At 44.3% G+C, this 18,032-nt stretch overlaps 1 protein-coding gene across 3 annotated transcripts; it reads left to right on the top strand.

The window, feature by feature from the left end:
* Positions 1–1,628: 1,628 nt before the first annotated feature.
* Positions 1,629–17,715, top strand: DHX40 (DEAH-box helicase 40). 3 transcript variants are annotated; one of them, XM_038158462.1, is made up of 17 exons: positions 1,629–1,929; positions 3,104–3,222; positions 3,588–3,707; positions 4,815–5,045; positions 5,214–5,280; positions 5,769–5,900; positions 6,288–6,387; positions 6,670–6,756; positions 7,286–7,468; positions 8,657–8,737; positions 9,697–9,854; positions 11,362–11,476; positions 11,755–11,863; positions 12,148–12,242; positions 12,760–12,829; positions 13,170–13,398; positions 15,826–17,715. In XM_038158462.1, the coding sequence occupies exons 1-17, from the start codon at positions 1,791–1,793 to the stop codon at positions 15,963–15,965; spliced, it is 2,175 nt and encodes a 724-aa protein (XP_038014390.1). In that variant the 5' UTR covers positions 1,629–1,790; the 3' UTR covers positions 15,966–17,715. The 3 variants fall into 3 exon arrangements, with proteins under 3 accessions (XP_038014390.1, XP_038014389.1, XP_038014388.1); XM_038158461.1 differs by having other exon boundaries at positions 3,104–3,249; positions 15,829–17,714; XM_038158460.1 differs by having other exon boundaries at positions 3,104–3,249; positions 15,826–17,713.
* The last annotated feature ends 317 nt before the right edge of the window (positions 17,716–18,032 follow it).

The raw sequence follows: 18,032 nt of genomic DNA, 5'->3' as shown, positions 1-18,032 counted from the left end.
TACAATGCCTGCTTGTTGGCAGACTAAACAAGTATTTGTAGGTTAGACAAAGCTAACTGATGGAACTGATGGAATATTTCCCAAGCTTCAGAGTGTTCCTAGTGGGGAAATATTTCTCCCATTTGCCAGAGGCAAAAATTGAGGGAATTTGGAATAACCAGACTCAGTGGGTAGCCTGAGTTTGCTCCTGTGGTGTGACACCAAATTTACTGTGTGCTTCTTTTCACTGATAGAGCCCAATGGAGGGTGGAACAACAGTGTGTGAGGGGAGAAAACACTGAGCTCCGGGCAAAATACACCACAAAAAATCGCGTTTTGGGGAAAGCGGGGGAGCTGGACTGCGGTTGGTGTGTTCAGTGTTCTGTGCTTGCCACCTTCAGGTCTGCTGCGAACTCACAGACGGAGCTGCAGCGCTTTCATTTGTTCATCACAGCGAGTTTTGGGGTTATCAAAGTCCTTAAAAATCACATTTGTTACCCACAGTGCAACAAGGCGCTAGCTGCACGTTCCAGAGAGACATCGATTATTTATTTCAGCCTTGCCAAGCCTGGGTGAACCCAACCCCAGCCATCAAAACTTTTTACTGTTTACACGTTTTAGCAAACAAAGGAATTAGTGTTCATTTGCCACCAGTCACATAGTCCACTTGTTAATTAGTATTCTATCTTCTACCGGTTAATGATTTGCTTCTGATGCTAATTAGTGCCGTGCTGAGTCTTTCTCTTTGGGGTCAGTGGGTTTCTTGGGTCGGTGGTCACAGAATTACCAGAATTACCTTTTACCCACTTGGAGCTGAGTTGGGTTTATCAGTTTCCTCCACATCTTGGCAGTTTTGCCAGATGTCCCCTAAATTCTGCATATTTTTTGTGTCCACTACCAAGGGTATCCTTTTTTCCCCACAGCTTTGTTAAGCTGCCCTTAGGTCTGAGATAATCGAAGCTTGTCCAGCCCTAAACTTTTAAAATTCTAACAAGTAATTTGTTTTTTCTAACACATCCCTTAGAGCTTGCTGGCTGCTCTCTGTTTCAGAGATTGAATCTCGTCTCTTGTTGATTAGGCTTGAAAGTATAAAAAGATCAAACATCAAAGAGCTTTTTCTCTCTCGAGGAAGAAGTTTTGGTGAAGCAGGTTTGTTTATCAATATATTACTATTTTCTATATGTGTACAATTGTGTTTTGTTCAATTTTGTGTAACAGCCTAATGTAACACAGTATGACATTTAGCTGACATATGGAAAGCGAATGTTACCGTGATTTATGACAGAATTCGAGATCGTTTCTTGTCCCTTAGATTTTAAAACATGTGGCACGATATTTTCTTTCTCATCAGGGTCGTTCCATCAGGACATTTACATGCGGACTCAAGGCTCAAGTTTTGTCATGAAACAAATCTGAGCAGCCCGGTCTGGCGGGAGTTCCCCCTCGCATTGATTTCGAGGTCTTTCCAACCCTCCGCACTTTGTAATTTGCTGATTTTTGCCATTTTTTGGGCCAATTCCGCAACCCTGAAGCCCCGCGAGGGCGTGAGGGGAGAGCGGGGGGGCGTGGCCTAAGGAAGAGGCGGGAAGCTGCGCGGAGGCGTGGCTTAAGGAGGAGACGGGGGAACCTGTGGGGGGGCGTGGCGCGCATGCGCGTGGCGCGCGCCGCCGGCGGGGCGCGGAGCGGGAGGGTCCCTCAGGTGAGGCCGGTGAGCCCCGGGAGGCGCAGGTGAGCCCCGGGAGAGCCGCGGGTGAGGCCGGTGAGGCCCGGGAGAGCCGCGGGTGAGGCCGGTGAACCCCGGGAGAGTCGCCATGGACGGCCCCGCCCTGCCCATCCGCCGCTCCCGCCGAGAGCTGGTGGAGGCCGTGCGGGAGCGGCCCTTCCTCATCGTCACCGGCGAGACGGGCAGCGGTAAAAGCACGCAGCTGCCCAAGTACCTCTACGAGGCAGGTAACGGAACCTCCCCCTCGGCACAAACAGTGATAAACTCGTCTGGTAGTCGCCCTGTCCCCTCGCGGGTGACGCAGCTTCGGGCTGGGATGTGGTGAGAGGAGGTGGCATGGTTAAACCTTTTAAATAAATAAAAAAAAAAACCCAAAGTGTGGCCGTGTGTACGTTATGTAGGTACTGTGGGTTATAAAGTGACCTGGAGCAGCACAGCTCGGTGTGTCACAATCACTGGCGGTGTTCAGGCTGGAGAAGGCTCCAGGGGCGATCTTAGAGCGACCTGCAGGAGCCTGGAGTGACAGGACACAGGGATGGTGCCCGCTGCCAGGGAGCAGGGTGAGGTGGGATGCTGGGAGGGAATTGTTCCCTGCCAGGATGGGAAAGCCTGGCACAGGCTGCCCAGGGAATATGCCCCATCCCTGGGAGCATCCAAAGCTGGAGAAGACCTGCAGCAACCTGGGATAGTGGAAGGTGTCCCAAGAGGGGCAGGAATGAGATGATCTTTGTGAAAAATGTGTATTTTATGATTGGCTTTTTGCAAATATTAAAAGGAATATTATATGTGTTGTGTTAGAAAGTTATGCTGTATTAATTTTTTAAGTAGTGTGTTAAACATAGTTGTAGGTTATAACATAATGTTAAAACAGAAACCATGTATGTGGGACATTTGTTTAAGAAAGGAATGAGGTACTCGCATCAGATAGCAGCCACAGGACACCTAAATCTTTCAGAGAAAGAGAATTTAATGTTCCATTATCAGAAGAAACGAACTTCTTCCCACCTTGCTCAGCCCTGAAGAGCTGTCAGGATTCAGAGGAAGAAGCTGACACTGCCCAGACAGAATCCTTTGTTTGAATGGAATTGATGCATCATGTATGAGATGTATGAATATGCAACAGGCTGTTGCTTTTAAGGGTTAATCCTCTGTTAATGTGTGTCCATTTTCGGGCTTATTTTGCCCAGAAGGAGGTACCCAGAGCATCCATAACTCTTAATTTTTATGGTCTCGTATTCTCCTAAATCCGAATTATCCAAATTTTTATTACTCTAATCATATTACTATTTCTATAACCATTTTATTACTATCAAACTTTTAAAACTTCAAAAACAAATGATAGTCATTTTTCACAATCCCTGATGTCCCCTCTAACCCAAGCCCTTCTGTGTCCCCCCCCAGGCCTGGCCAAGCACGGCGCCATCGGTGTGACCCAGCCCCGGCGTGTGGCCACCGTGTCGGTGGCACAGAGGGTGGCCGAGGAGATGGGCTGTGCCCTGGGGGCTCTCGTGGGATACCAGGTCCGGTTCGACGACTGCACCTGCGAGGTGGGGCCCTGGGGGAGTGCCAGGGTCACCCAGGGGCTGGGGGCTGCCTCCGAGCTTTGGGAAGGGGCTGTCCCAGCTGTTTGTGTCCTCTGGCTCATTGGAGGGTTTCTTTGGGCATTTTGGAGGTGAAACATTGCCAAGCACCCCCGTGCTGCTGTGCGTGAGCACAATGAGAATTATTTTAGCTGTAAAATCCTACATCAATGCATGGGCTAGGCCCTTAAATATTTTTTGGGGAAAATCCTTGTGGTGTGCTGGACAAATGTGTGATGTGTGTCGAAGTGTTTGCTTTGATAAAAGGCCAGGCTGGCAGGTGACTGTGTGATTCAACCTTGCAGGACACTGCCATCAGGTACATGACCGACGGGTGCCTGCTGAGGCAGATCCTGACCGACCCCCTCCTCAGCAAGTACAGTGTCATCATTTTGGATGAAGCCCACGAGAGGAGCCTCAGCACTGTGAGTGTCACCTCTTAGCTGTTTTTTTTGGGTCACTGTTTCTCCTTTTCTGTGCTCTGTTTATCCCTTCCTTTCACTTCATGATCTGCATGATCCCCAGGGGTTTGGACTGACTTTCCATGGATGTGCTTTGTCCTTTTGCTGTCCTAAGAGCACAGAAGTGCTGCTTTGTTCAGTCCATGTGGCACAAGATGAAAATAAGGCCTCTAATAGTGTTGGAATTTTTGTTGTTGTTGCATTTAAATGCACCTAAAACTTTGCTGGCTCTTGAATACTCTCCCAAAATTCCCAAGAGTTTAAAGCCAGAACACAGACTTTCTAGAATACTAATTTAAAAAATAAACCACCACAAAATACACAAATAAAAGCCAAAACACATGTCCTGCCCTAAGGCCCAATGTTTTTTAGGGTGTGTAGGTGACTGTGCAAAGAGATTATGGCTGTTGGGTCCATGGAAGCATCTAGATCCGAGTCCCAAAAGCTTTCAGAGGTCACCCTGACCCTTCTGTGGCCAGCAAGGGGACATTCAGGTCACTGAGACCTCAGGAGATTGTGCTGTGTGTCAGACAATCTCCTGCTCCAGCAATCTCCCAGTCCAGCTGGAAAAAGGGAAAATGCTTCCCTGAATCCCAGTTTGCCCTCAGGCTTCTGAGGGAATTGCAGATAACTGAGTTGAAGTGGTGGAAGGAGCAGATTTGTAACTCAGGGCAGCACAGAGTAAAATAAACTTGCTGAGGTCGTAGCAATAAATAAAAGCAAGGAAGGGTGCACACACAGTCAGGGGACACAGGTTGGAAAATGGGATGGAAAATGGGTCTGAGGTAACTTCTGACAAAGGACTTGACCAAGAGAGTGTAAAAATGAAAAACAAAGGGGTTTGAGTTACACTGGTGCTGTCTATAGGCTGTGAGGAGAGCTGGTAAAAAATTCATTAAACTCTAGAAACCAAAATGTCCATGGCAAATGTGTGTTTTCTTCAGCATGCTTGGGCCTGTGATATGTGATTTTCACTCTATCTACGGGATAAAATCATCAAACTTCCAAGTTTGTCAGGCTTTCCTAACAAAACCAGGGTATTAACACAGGCTGTTTCTGTTTTCCTGCTAGGATATTTTATTTGGTTTGCTGAAGAAGCTGTTCCTGCAGGAGAAGCCAGCAGGCAGGAGGACAGACATGAAGGTGGTGGTGATGTCAGCCACCCTGGAGGTGGAAAAGCTCTCAGAGTTCTTTGGGCACTGCTCAGTGCTGCACATTCCAGGGAGAAGTTACCCTGTCAAGGAGATATTCTGCAACCTGCTGAGCCCCAGGGATGTGGGCAGCTCTGCCTATGTCACAGAGGTTTGTTTTCTCTCTGGTTTTGGGGTGATTTTCTGGGGGAGGCCACAGGAATGAGCTGCCGTGTTGTGTTCTCAGCATGAAATAAGGGAGGATCAGTTGGTATGGTGAGTCCTAGCAAGAATTAAATGGGATTTAAACTGATTTTGGCTAGTTTGTTATTTGTTCCAGGCTGTGAAGGTCGCCCTGGATGTTCACTTAAATGAACCAGAAGGTGACATCCTGGTTTTCCTCACAGGTGAGAATTTTCCTGGGTACTCCAGGTGAATCACGGCATTGCCAGCAAAGCAGAAAAGCTTCCAGAGCCTGCCTGGTTTCTCCCAGAGCAGTGAGAAGGGAAAGGAGCAGGTTGATGCACAAAGCCCTGTGAAATGGTAGTTTTCAGAGAGTTTTAGGAATAGCCAGGTTGACTCTGTGTTGTCTGCACGGTTTAGTTTGTTGTTAATTCATGGAGGAAGAATAATTTTAGCTGTAAAATCCTCCATCAATGCATGGGCCAGGCCCATATCTAATATTAATGTCTAATAAAAAGATATGTAATCTTTTAAGGCAGATCCTTGGTGGGAGGCTGGATGTCACCTCCCAAACCCCCTCTCATTAATTCCTCATTTGAATTATGTTGGCATATTGCATATTGACAGAACACCCTTTTTTAAAGGTGTTGCGAGCCAGGAAGGCAGAGCTGCAGCTAACTAGGTCACTGAAATGCTCTTGTGTATCTTTTAGGCCAGAATGAGATAGAAAGAGCTTGTGATTTGCTTTTCAAGAAAGCAGAGTCCATCGATTACCGGTACGAGGTGCACGACCGGGCTGTGGAGGGGCTCCTCATCCTGCCTCTCTATGGCTCCATGTCCACAGGTCAGAGCAAAAATCTCACTCCATCACAGGAATCTGAGCTGCAGGAGTTGTTATAAACATTATCCTCATCAGATTTCCTGTTTGGGTTGGGAAAAGGGTGTTAATGAACCCCTTTGGGGCACTTTGGGTGGGGTTTTATTGTGGTCATCATAAACTAAATCAAACTTCAGCTTTCTCTGCTTCCTCTGGAGCCTCCAGTCAAAATCCAAATCCAAGTCTGGATATGACTTCAAGATCCTCAGGAAGGGGATATTGAGTAACTGAAAGTCCAGATGACTTTATATTTTACTTTTCTTTACATTTTATTTTACATTGCTTTATTTCATGTTGCTTTATTTTATTTCATTTTGTCATTTTGTCTTACGTCATTATTTTCTGTCATTTTAGATCAACAGAAAAGGATATTTTTGCCAGCCCCCAGAGGCATCAGAAAATGTGTGGTCTCCACGAACATTGCTGCAACATCTCTGACCATTGAAGGAGTCAGGTATTGATTTCTGTCCCTCATAAAAAGCTGTAACAGAAGGAATAACTCAGAATAAGGTCTGGGTTTGGAAAAACACATTTTTTCTGCTGCTATTGCCTTTTTTTTGGGTGTGTAGTAAGAAAACCATTGATATTATTACAGTCTTAGAGGTCACCAATATTTTTGAATCTATTTTGAAATCAAATCTACTAAATAACCAGGCTCTAGGTAGAATAAATGTGGGTTTTTTTATTAAATCCATGTGTCAGCTACCTGCTGAGCCCTCTGGATTGTTTATTTCAGGTATGTGGTGGACAGTGGCTTTGTGAAGCAGTTGAATCACAATCCCCGAGTTGGTTTGGACATCCTGGAGGTGGTTCCCATCTCAAAGTAAGTTCAAAATGTCACTCGCTTGCTGTTTCTGGGAGCTGCTCTGGCAATAATGCTCTGTGTTGGTCTCTCTGTAAAAAAATAAATAAAAAGGTAGGCAGTAACCTCAAAGCCCCATGATTTGAAGCCCACTTTAGGGTTTGAAGCCCACTTTAGGGTTTGAAAACCCACTTTAACATTTGAAAACCCACTTTAACATTTGAAAACCACTTTAACTTTTGAAACCCACTTTAATTGGTTTTAATTAACCAATTTAAAAGCAAGTAAAAAGTGGTTAAGGATATGCAACTTGCTAAAAGTCACAGATATTAAGGAGGAATTGGTATTGTCTGAGCTCTGAGCAGTGCTGGCTGCTTATGACAGCATCCAAAAAATGCACAAAAATTCTTCTTTATTTCTTGCCCAGCTGGATTTTTCAGCTGCTGTGCAGGAATACCTGTTCCATCTGTAAAGAGAGATATTTTGTGCTTGTTTGGGTGATACCAGAAGGGATGAAAGGTTTGAATGTTGGTTTTTTTTTGGGGGGCAGGAGTGAAGCCAAGCAGCGAGCCGGGCGCGCCGGCCGGACGTCGGCGGGGAAAAGCTTTGGGTTGTACAGCAGGGAGTTCTGGGAGCAGTGCATGCCTGAACACACCGTGCCAGAGATCAGGAGGACCAGCCTGACGTCTGTGATCCTCACCTTGAAATGCCTTTCCGTGCATGATGTCATCAGGTGAGCTCTCCCTGCAGGGGGATTATCCTGGGCCAGGATTAGGTCCCCGGCCAAGTGGGACACTTCAATCAGCTTTGCTGCTGCTCTCCTCTGCCATTCCAGCCTGGAGCCCAAGCTCCAGGCCAGCTTCAGCCTCTGCCAAAACTCCCCATCTCTCCCAAATTCAATGAGTTTTTTGTAGTGTTCCTTTAAATCCTTAAAATCCTTAAAATACTGGGGTTTTATATCTTCAAATGCTTAACATCCTTAAAATACTGGTTTTTAGTTTTCTTTTAGGTACTTACAGTCCTTAAAATACTGGTTTTTAGTGTTCTTTTAGGTACTTACAGTCCTTAAAATACTGGTTTTTGCACCTTTAAATGCTTACATCCTTAAAATACTGATTTTTAGACCTTTGAATACCTAAAATCCTTAAAATGCTGGGGTTTAGACCTTTAAATACTTACAATCCTTAAAATACTGGTTTTTTTAGACCTTTAAATGCTTAAAATCCTTAAGATACTGTTTTTTTACACCTTTGAATACTTAACATTCTTAAAATACTGGTTTTTACACATTTAAGAACTTAAAATACTGGTTTTTACATCTTTAAATCCTTACAGTCCTTTAAATACTGGGTTTTGTATCTTTAAATGCTTAAAATGCTGGGTTTTAGAGCTTTAAATACTTATAGTTCTTAAAATACTGGTTTTTACACCTTTAAATGCTTAAAATGCTTAAAATACTGTTTTTTACACATTTAAGTATTTAAAACACTGTGTTTTATTCCCCAAAAGTTTCATCTCTCTGGAAGTTTTTAGTTTTAAGACCATACAAGAGTAGAAAATGCAGTTTAGTGTGTGCCATGCTGGGATTTGTCATCAGAAATTCCTCAGCTGGAGGATGTACAGGAACACACAGAAGATGATTGTTATGATTATCTAATTTTGCTTAGAAAAGCTGCATTGGGGAGGTTTAAAAATTATTTCCATAAATATTAAAAATTTCAAATAAAATTTTAAATAAAATTTTTAAAAATTTAAATCTTTGAAGATATTTAATATATTTCAAATATAATAATTTAATATATTTAAAAACAATAAAAAATTAAAATAAATTTTAAAATAAATTTTAAACTAAATTTTTAAATGTTTAAAAATTATTTTCATAAATACGAAACTAACAAATCGACTTCATTTTTAACCCTAGGTTTCCCTATTTGGACCCACCTGAGGAAAGACACATTTTGGAAGCTCTGAAGGAACTTTACCAGTGCAATGCTATTGACAGGTAAAAACCAAAAGGTTTCACTCCAAGAATTTCCAATCTAAGGCTTAAAAATCGGTGTTTTGTGTGGACTAAAGGACGCTCCTCAGCAGCACAATGTGTTTCCTTATTTAACCTCCAGAAGTTTACTGGGATGGAGCAGAGTTTGGGGTTGGGGAGATAAAAATCAGGTCGTGCACGTTGTCCTGAGGTGCTGAGTGGCCTCAGCTCTGCAGCTCCCAGGCTGTGGTGGCTCAGGAGCTCAGGCCCTGCCCTGCCTAGCAGGTCCATGCAAAAGCTCAAGACAGGAAATGAGATCTTATCCTAAACTTCCAGGAATTCTTCTTGTAAATAATAAAAACTAAAAAGCTGGCTGTGCCTGCCGTGGAGCAGACACAAACAAGCTGGAGAAATGTGGATTATTTTATTGCTGGTGACACTTCTCCATGTCCCCAGCACCTGTGTGAGCACTCAGAGTCCAGAGGGAAGTGTTCTTACCCAGCTCACATTTAAACATCATTTCATTGGATCTGTATATATAAAAATAGATATTATATAAATGTAGAAGATATAGAATAGGATATATATTAAAAATATATAATTTTTCCTGTAAATATATACATTTATGTATGAGTTATAATAAAATGCATAATAAAATATATAATAAAATGTTAAAATATATTAAAATATATTAAAATATATTAAACATATTAAAAATATTAAAATATATAATATATAAATATATATATTCCCCTGTAAATATATAAAAATATATAATATAAACATATACATATATATTTATATATATCCTGTAAATAAAAATATATATAAATAAAAAATATATATTTACAGGATATATATATGATAAATATATATGTTTTTATATATATATTTACAGGAAATATATGTATTTAATATATATTTACAGGAAATATATATATATATATTTATATTATATATAAATTTTTTTTCTCTCCTATCAGGAGAGGCCATGTGACAAGACTGGGAGAATTCCTGGTGCAGTTTCCCCTCCCTCCCAACCTGTCCTGTGCTCTGATAAAAGCTGCTTCCCTGGACTGTGAGGATCTCCTGCTTCCCATTGCAGCCATGCTGTCCGTGGAAAACGTCTTCATCCGACCAGGTGGGAGCCCCTCTTCCCAAAAAACCTTCCCAGCCTTGGAGTCAGGGCACTCAGTGGGCCAGGAACTGGACAGCAGGCGCTGCAGAGGCTGCAGGGCTTGGGTTGGGAAAGTGCCTCAGCTCAGAGGTCATCAGGGGAAATCTGTGTGACATAAAAGATAAAGGGAAAAAAAACCAGCAGAAAACCAAAATGCACCCCAGCAGATGTGTTGCTGTTGCTGTGAGGGCAGACAGCAGGGACTGATTGTTTTTAGCAAACAATCAGAGGTGGGGCATCACCTCTGGAGTGGGGCATCACCTCTGGAGTGTCTTTTCTGTTCAAGAACTGTTTAACCAAATAGATGATTAGCTTTCTGTGAGAGGCTTGGCTTGGCACTGCCTCATTTCCCTTGGTTTTCCAAGTGGAAAATGTCATTTTGCTGTGGTTCCAGGGTAGTTTCAGTAGAGCACTGCTCCACTAGAGCTGAGCTCAGTCTTTCACTAGTGCTAAACTTGAGTGTGTCCCATCCTCCTGTCCCCTCCAGCTGTGGCACACATCTGCAGTCTTTGTGGGTTCCTTTGGCCTGCCCAGTCCCTGCCTGGCTCCGCTCCAGTTCTCTCTGCCCTCCCTCAGCTGTGCAGTTGGAGCAGCAGCCCCAGGCCCTGCTGCCAGCCCTGATAACCTGCATTCTGCCCTGGGCTCTTCCCAGTCCCACCACTGTCCCTTTGCTTCCCCATCCTCTGTGCCCCTGTGTTCTGCCTGTCACCCTCCAGCAGCCCTGTGCACGAGGCAGCAGGCACAGATCCCCATCCTCCAGCACTTTTTCCAGTGCCACATGTGTGGGATGAGGCCTCCCTGCTCCATCCTTTTAAAGCACCCACAAACTTCTGACACCCCCTAGCACAGCAGCAGCTCCAGTGGCCTTTGGTTCCTGCCTCCCTCTCCCGAGGAGAATGGGTGTTGCTGGAGGAGAAATCAAACTTTGAGTGTTTGAAACCTGAGGTAACACTGGAAATGTTGCATTTGATGAAGGTGAATTCCCACTAAACTCACAGATCCATTGGTTTTTATCTTTTTTGAGATCTCCATTAGTGTGGCAGTAGGAAAAAGCTGAGCTCAATAGATTAGAGGGTGCTGTGGTGGGGTGGGTTCAACAGTCTTGTTTTTCCTCTCACTTGATCCCTGTGAGCTGTCTGTTTATTCCTTTATCTTTCCATGTCAGCCTCTGGATGGATTCCATGTCAGTGAGAAATACTTGCTGAGAGACTGGAATTCTTCATCCCTGGTGCTGACTGATGAGATTAATCATAGATTTAATAGCATCTAGGTGCTCTTGTTCAGCAATAGTGGAAGGAGGAACAACTATAAATGCAGCTGTGAAAGGGGAGACAGATCTAAAAATAGAGAGCCAAAGCTGCCAAAAACAAACAGAAAATTAGGTAGTGATAATATGAAATAAGTGAAATAAATAATAATATGAAATAGTGAAACAAAAATGACTTAAAGTGAGATATAACTTATTCCTCAGGTGATCCTCAGAAGCAAAAGGAGGCTGAGCTTCAACACCAGGAACTTGCCTCCCAAGTGGGAGGATGCAATGACTTTGCAACCCTCTTAAATATTTTTGAGCAGTGCAAAGCAAGGTATGAAATTCTCTCTTACACTAAGTGGTTTTGCCTTGCTCCTAACTCCCAGTTTTTAGCTGTGCTGCAGTTACACATCTGTGTGCTCGTTCCTAATTTCAGATTTATGCCTTGTTGTGATCTGGAATTTCCATCCAGACACTTTTGATTTAACCTAACAAAGTATCTGCCTGTGTAGGTTGCTGCCTTTGTATGACCATAACAATAAAATAGAAGCAAGTTTCTTTGCAAGCAGCTGACAAAGGGCTTCTTTATAATTCAAATATTCCTCTTCTCAGCAAGTCTCCTTCAGCCTGGTGCCAGAAATACTGGATCCATTGGAGAGCTGTGAAATCTGCTTTTAGTGTGGAAAGGCAGCTGCGGGAAATAACCACTAAACTAAAACAGGTAAAAAAAAATAACATTTCTGGGCATGTTTGAGCTGTGTAAACTTATATTTATATTATAAACTTATGCTGCCTTTTCCAGTAGAAAATAAACCACTGAAATGTTTTTGTAGAGCACCGTTGCTTGTGTGACTCAGGTACAGTGGTGGTAATGGGCAAGAAGGAGAGTTTTTCTCCTTTCCTCATGGTTTCTGTCCAGAGTTTAAAATCCATGGGATGGAGGGGGTTTAACTGTTTTTTTTCCTGAAGATCCATCCTGATTTGTGTTGCTTTTTCTTTTCCCAGCTGCCAGACTTCCCTAAAGAGACATTTGAAGGCTCCAGAACTGAAATACTGAGAAGATGCCTGTGTGCAGGATACTTCGTCAACGTTGCTAGGAGGTAAGGAATGAAGTTTGGAGAACTGAATGGAAAAGAAATCATGCAAATTACTTTAAAGTGGGGGTTGATGTTGGTAAAAGTAGCAAAGTAGTAACTGCAGGTGAAGGAGATGTTTCTGCAGGGGGCTGGAACCTCTGCTCAGACTCTCTTCACTATTCCAAGGGTGTCAGCAGCTTCCCAGGAATGTCATTTTTCTGTCTGTGAAATGAACTCACCAGCTGAGAGTGGTTCCAGATATTCAGCTGAAGGGCTTGGAAATCTCCAGTTACCACAGTTTTCAAAGGCTTCACTCCCAAACCCTGTTGTTATTGTGGTGTTACACCTGCAGTGCTGCTGTGGTAAATCAGATATATTGTATTTCACTCTTTAAATGGCTTTTTACAGTTTTTACAGTTTAGCTCTGGAAGCACCTTCCTCTAGGTGGAATTTTTCCTGTGCTGCTGCTGATTTGTTTAGTTCAGTGTTGCTGTATAATCACAGCAATGTGTGTTTTGGTTTTTTAATTTCTTTTTTTCAGATCTGCAGCCAGGACATTCTGCACCATGGATGGGCATGGCAGCATAGTCTACATCCACCCTTCATCCACAGTGAGTTCCCAAAGCCTGCTGATAAAGCAGAAAAGCATCTCCAAAAGGAATAAAGGGGCAGATCCCTAAACTCTCCCTGCTGCTTGCTTTGGGCTCTGCTGCAGTGTTCATTTTGAGAGTGGGGAAGAGCCTCACTTCCTCAGGCTTGGTCAGGGTTTGGGTTATGAGGTGGGAGTGACACAGGCTGGACTTCCCCTCTGGCTCTTTGGATCTCGGGCAATTCTAAAATCTGAAAACCTCAAACCTGATAACACCCCCTCACATCTCAACCACTGCCATTCTGCTGCAGCTGGGGCTCTGAAAACCAAACCAGCTGTGAGCCAACCTTGGAATTTTTCAGCTCTACAACCAGGAGACACTGCTGGAGTGGATCATCTTCCACGACGTGGCCGTCACCTCCAAGATCTACGTGCGCACCGTGTGCCCCGTGCGCTACGAGTGGCTCAGGGACCTGCTGCCCAGGCTGCACCAGGTGGATGCCTATGAGCTGAGCAGTGTGGCCAGGGAAGAGGTGACTGAGGAGGAAATAACCAAGTGGAAGCAGAGGGAGGAGCTGAAAAGGCAGTTGGGTAAGCACAGTGCTCATCTCTCTGTGTGTGTGTGGTTTTCTGTCGCCACGTTTCTCTTCACAGAGAAAAGCAAGGCACAGTTCTTGCCAAGAATATTTCTAAAATTCACATTCTCTGAGCCTCAGAGAAAGAAAAAACAATTCTCATCTTGTTTACTGCTCCTGTGTGGTTCACAAGTGGCATGCATTGTGGAAGATGGTTTACCTGAAGGGAATTGGTGATTGGTGTGAGTGTTTTGATTCACTGACCTGTTGAATCCAGGTGTGTGTGTCGGGACTGTGGGCTGACAGGAGATTCTGTGCAGTGGAGTGCTTGGCAGATTCAGTTTAGATTTAATGTAATATAGTGTAGAATAATATAGTCTGATAAAGTAATTAATTAGCCTTCTGATACGATGGAGTCCTCCTCGTCATTTCTCCCGGACGTCAGGCAAAAATATCACTATAGTTTTCATTTTTGGACTCCTGTGTGTTTATTATGGCACGTTCTGGACTAGAAAGTGTTAATTTGTTTGGTGTAGCTGTGGTTGTTTTATTCTCACAGCTCTGCAATCCTTGTTTTCTGTCCCACCAGTTGAGTTGTGTTCTTTGCTTGCTGCTTCTTGCTGTGCTCCTCCTTTTTGGTTTCTTAGAGCAGAGCTTGAGCAGAGTTGAATAAAAGCATTTTGAGGCTGGTTATTAAGGTTTGTGAAGGGTATTGAGCCATTGATGCCCAATTAATGATGCCCTGGGAGAAGTCCTGAGAGCTGTGGGGCAGAGGAAAGGGAAACAAAATATCAAAAACTTCAGCAGCCATAGACAGAGAAGAAAAAGTCTCACATTTTGGTGAGTGTCTCATTCTGACAATGAACTTAATGCCAATGTGTAAATAGTGTTAATTAGAACTGGTGCCTGCTAACTGATCTGCCTGCTTGACATTCCTGGGATTCTCCTGTCAGCAGGTTCCTAAAGCAGCCAAGTATTCAAAGGGCCTCTTTACTCCTGAGCTGACCCTTCCAAAACGTCCATTTATTGTGCAGCAAATACAGATTTTCTTCCATTTCCTTAACAAAGGGAAAAATGCAGACTTGTGCTCAGGCCAGCATCTCTTGCTGCCCTGCATTATTGTATAAACTCACCATTTTAAACATGAATTACGTTTGGTATAAATAATGCAGAAGAGCCTCATCAGTTTATCTGAAGGAAATGTTCTCTGTGTCCCCCTTCACATTATGACGCCATCAGGCAATTCCCAATTAACTGGAGTTTAATTTTGACCTTACAGATGTTGTATTTCTGGCACCTTCATGAAAATAGGTGGCTGAATAGCTGACAAGACATAATAATTAGAAATATTTTAACAATGGATGCTGATTAAAGCCTCTTCTCTTACCAGCCCCCAGGACCAGGCTGCAGTAGCTGCTTCACTCACACAGGTTTTAGGCTCTCCGAGACCTTGATTTTTTATTTTTTTACTGTTATTTTAGACTTAAAATATTTTCTGCCTCTCTTGCCTTCTGTGAGAAGCAGTCCCAAGGTCTCAGTTCTCTGGGGGATTTTCTGATGGTGGCTGATCTGCAGTGTTGACTTTCCCCACTCCCTTATCTGCATGTTTTCCTCTCCCTCCCTCCTGCCTCCGGAAATTTTTTAGAGATAGTTTATCCCAGTGTTTTTTCCTGTTCTGTCTAGCCCAAACCTGAGTTTGGGATGTGCAGTTCAGAGAAGAAAGGGGTGTGTAGAACACAGGCTGCACATTCTCTGCTACAATAAAAAGCAAGTTTGGGGATGAGATGAGCCCAGCTGCAAATATTGACATGGGAGCTAAGGTGTGAGTTTATTTTCAGGGTTTTTTTTCCCTCCCTGCTGTGGTGCAGTCTGTCCTCTCTGGAAGTCATTCAAATGGTGCATGGGAGGAAAAAAAAAAAAAAAAGAGATTTTGTTGGGGTTTTTTTGGTATTTAACAAATAGGAAGACTTGTAATGCTGGGGGGTATTACATTCATATTTTCTGAAAAATCCCTTCGCCCAGGATTTTTCTCTTGGGAAGCTGAGAAGCCTCAGAGAAAAAGGAGAACAATTCTTATCTCATTTGCTTCTCCTGTGTTGTGCTCTTGTGGAATGTGGTTGGAGATTGTTTACCCACAGGTGATTGTGCTGTGAGTTGTTTTCACTCTTTGGTCAATCAGGACCAAGCTGTGTGGGGACTCTGGAAAGAGTCAGGAGTTTTCATTATTATCTTTTCAGCCTTCTGTCTGTATCCTTTCTGTATTCTTTAGTATAGTTTAGTTTAGCATTCTTTAATATAACATGGTATCATAAAATAATAAATCAGCCTTGTGAGAGCACGGAGTCAGATTCATCATTCCTGCCTTCATCTGGGGGGAACACAAATGCAATGGGGGCTGGGTTTGACACAGAGAGTTTATTTCTTTCTCTCCTTTTCCCCCCAGCAGGAGTCACAGAGAGCCCTGCAGGGAAGATGGAGAGGAGGAATGATGACCAGTCCATCCAGGACGCCCGAGCTCGGTACCTGCAGAGGAAGCAGCAAAGAGCTCAGGGTCTGAGTGGCCCTGAGAAGGAAGTGGGGTAACCCTGGTGCTCCCACTGCCAGGGGAGGCAGCTTGTGCAGCTCTGGGCTGCTTGCAAAATGCCCAAGGGCTGACAGGAGTGCAGGGAAACTTGTGCTCAGTCCCAGTGCCAAAGAGGACAAACACAATTCCCTTTTCCAGCAGGGAAAACTTCCCAGGCTGAGTTGTGCTGCTGCAGGTCAGTGGCAATAATTTCGTGGCCTCAGCTGTGGCTGAAGCCCTGATACCAAGTGTGGTGCCAATTCTCTGGCATTTATTGGACTTAAAGAGCTCTCAGTGCTGTTAGAAATGAAATTTTTCTTCAAGGTCAGTTGGGGTTTATTTTTGTAAGGAGTGGAACTGTAATTTTTTACCCATTTGATTCTGTCTGATGGTGGTCATACAGAACTCATGCTCAGGAAAATGTGCAGGAAGGGCTCTTGTAGTGGTGGGAGCAGCAGGATCAAATCCAAAGGGACATTTCCCACCTGCATTCCTGCGCTGTACCAGGTACACACAGGGAAATAAAAGTGTTTTTTCCTCGAGCATCTGAAAGAGCAAGGAGCTGCGGTGCTTTGTCATCATGAGGTTTGTTTCCTTCTCAAGAAAGAAATCCTGTTTTATCACCATAATAATCCTAAAACGCTGCAGGGCTTGAGCGAGCAGTTTGTGTAAGAATTTCCAAATAATTGGAAGAACTTGCTGTGATTTTTCCTGCCTCAGCTGTGTGCTCTGTGTCACCCTGGGCACTGGTTCAAGTGGTGTATTGTGTTTTATTACTGTAGCCTGAATAAAACATTCACCATTCCACCTCTGCCTCACCTCCAGCATTCCAGCACTGCCCAGCATCCCAAAACCTCCAAAACCAGAGGATTTTTTTGGAATCTTACAATATTATTGCTCACAAAAAAAGTGCTGGGTCTGGTAATTGTTCCTCTTGCTGTGATTGATGGGAAAGGGTTTTGTTCTTTCAGGCTGTGCTTTGGAGCAGCAGCACTGGGGCTTGACTCATCCTCTGCTCTGAATGTTGCTGTTTAATTTGATTTATATTTGCAGTGTCACAGCCCCTCATGAGTCAAATGCCATCTGCACCACCCAGTGGGCCTGAAATGAGTACACAGAATGCCCACTGTTCCTTGGGGCTATAAATCACTTGGCAGATCCTAATGCCGATTTTTTAATCTTTTTTTTTCTTTTTTTTCATAGCAAGAAGTGAGGGATTTTCCCCCCCACTGTGTTCCTGGGCTTCTCTGAGGTTTGGAGATGGGGAATTTAAGACAAAGTAAAAATTGTCTGGGGAAGTAAGAGTGAGCTGTTAAACAAAATAAGATTTCAGCCGTGCCAAGTGTGACAGCACCCACAGCTCTGGATGCTGCAATCATCCCAGGAAAAGTTAAGCTTTTACCTGTTTTACGTGCTGGAGCTCAAGTGGGAGTTAATAAAACACAGAGGGAAGCGTGGAGCTTCATTACGGAGCTGGACTCATTAACAGGGGCATGGGAAGAGTCCAGGGAGCAGCCCTGGGGGGTGAGGGACAGGGACACAGGGGACAGCAGGGACACCAGGGGGAGAGGAATCCATGGGATCATGGGGACAGGGAGACCAGGGGAGAGGAATCCATGAGATCCCAGGGACAGGGACACCAGGGGATTTGGGATCCATCAGATCCTGGTGCTAGGGATGCTCCAAGGATGGGGGATCCATCCATGGTAACAGGGACAGCCTGGGATGGGGGATCCATGAGATCCTGGTGACAGGGACACCAGGCGGAGAGGAATCCATGAGATTATGGTGACAGGAATGCTCCAAGGATGGGGAATCCATCAGATCCCGGGTACAGGGACACCAGGGGTGGGGGAATCCCTTAGATCCTGGTGACAGGGATGCTGCAAGGATGGGGAATCCATCAGATCCCGGGTACAGGGACACCCTTGTCCTCTCGGTGTCACCTCCGGGGGTGTGGCTCCATCACATCCCTACAACAGGGACACCCTGGGAGGAGGAGGAGGAGGCGGGATCCATCCCATCCTGGTGACGGGGACATCCCTGTCCCCTCAGTGTCCCCGAGGAGGGGACATCCCTCCATGCCG

This window comes from Motacilla alba, chromosome 19 (assembly GCF_015832195.1).
Source record: "Motacilla alba alba isolate MOTALB_02 chromosome 19, Motacilla_alba_V1.0_pri, whole genome shotgun sequence".
Taxonomy (NCBI): Eukaryota; Metazoa; Chordata; class Aves; order Passeriformes; family Motacillidae; genus Motacilla; species Motacilla alba.
The sequence above is the reverse complement of the archived record's forward strand: the minus strand, read 5'-3'. Positions and strand labels throughout refer to the sequence as shown.

Coding starts and splice junctions, on each gene's coding strand:
- DHX40 (XM_038158460.1), top strand. CDS start 1,791: ATGGACGGCCCCGCCCTGCCCATCCGCCGCTCCCGCCGAGAGCTGGTG. Junction 8,738..9,696: donor CAGTGCAATGCTATTGACAG/GTAAAAACCAAA, acceptor CTCTCCTATCAG/GAGAGGCCATGTGACAAGAC. Junction 12,830..13,169: donor ACATCCACCCTTCATCCACA/GTGAGTTCCCAA, acceptor GGAATTTTTCAG/CTCTACAACCAGGAGACACT.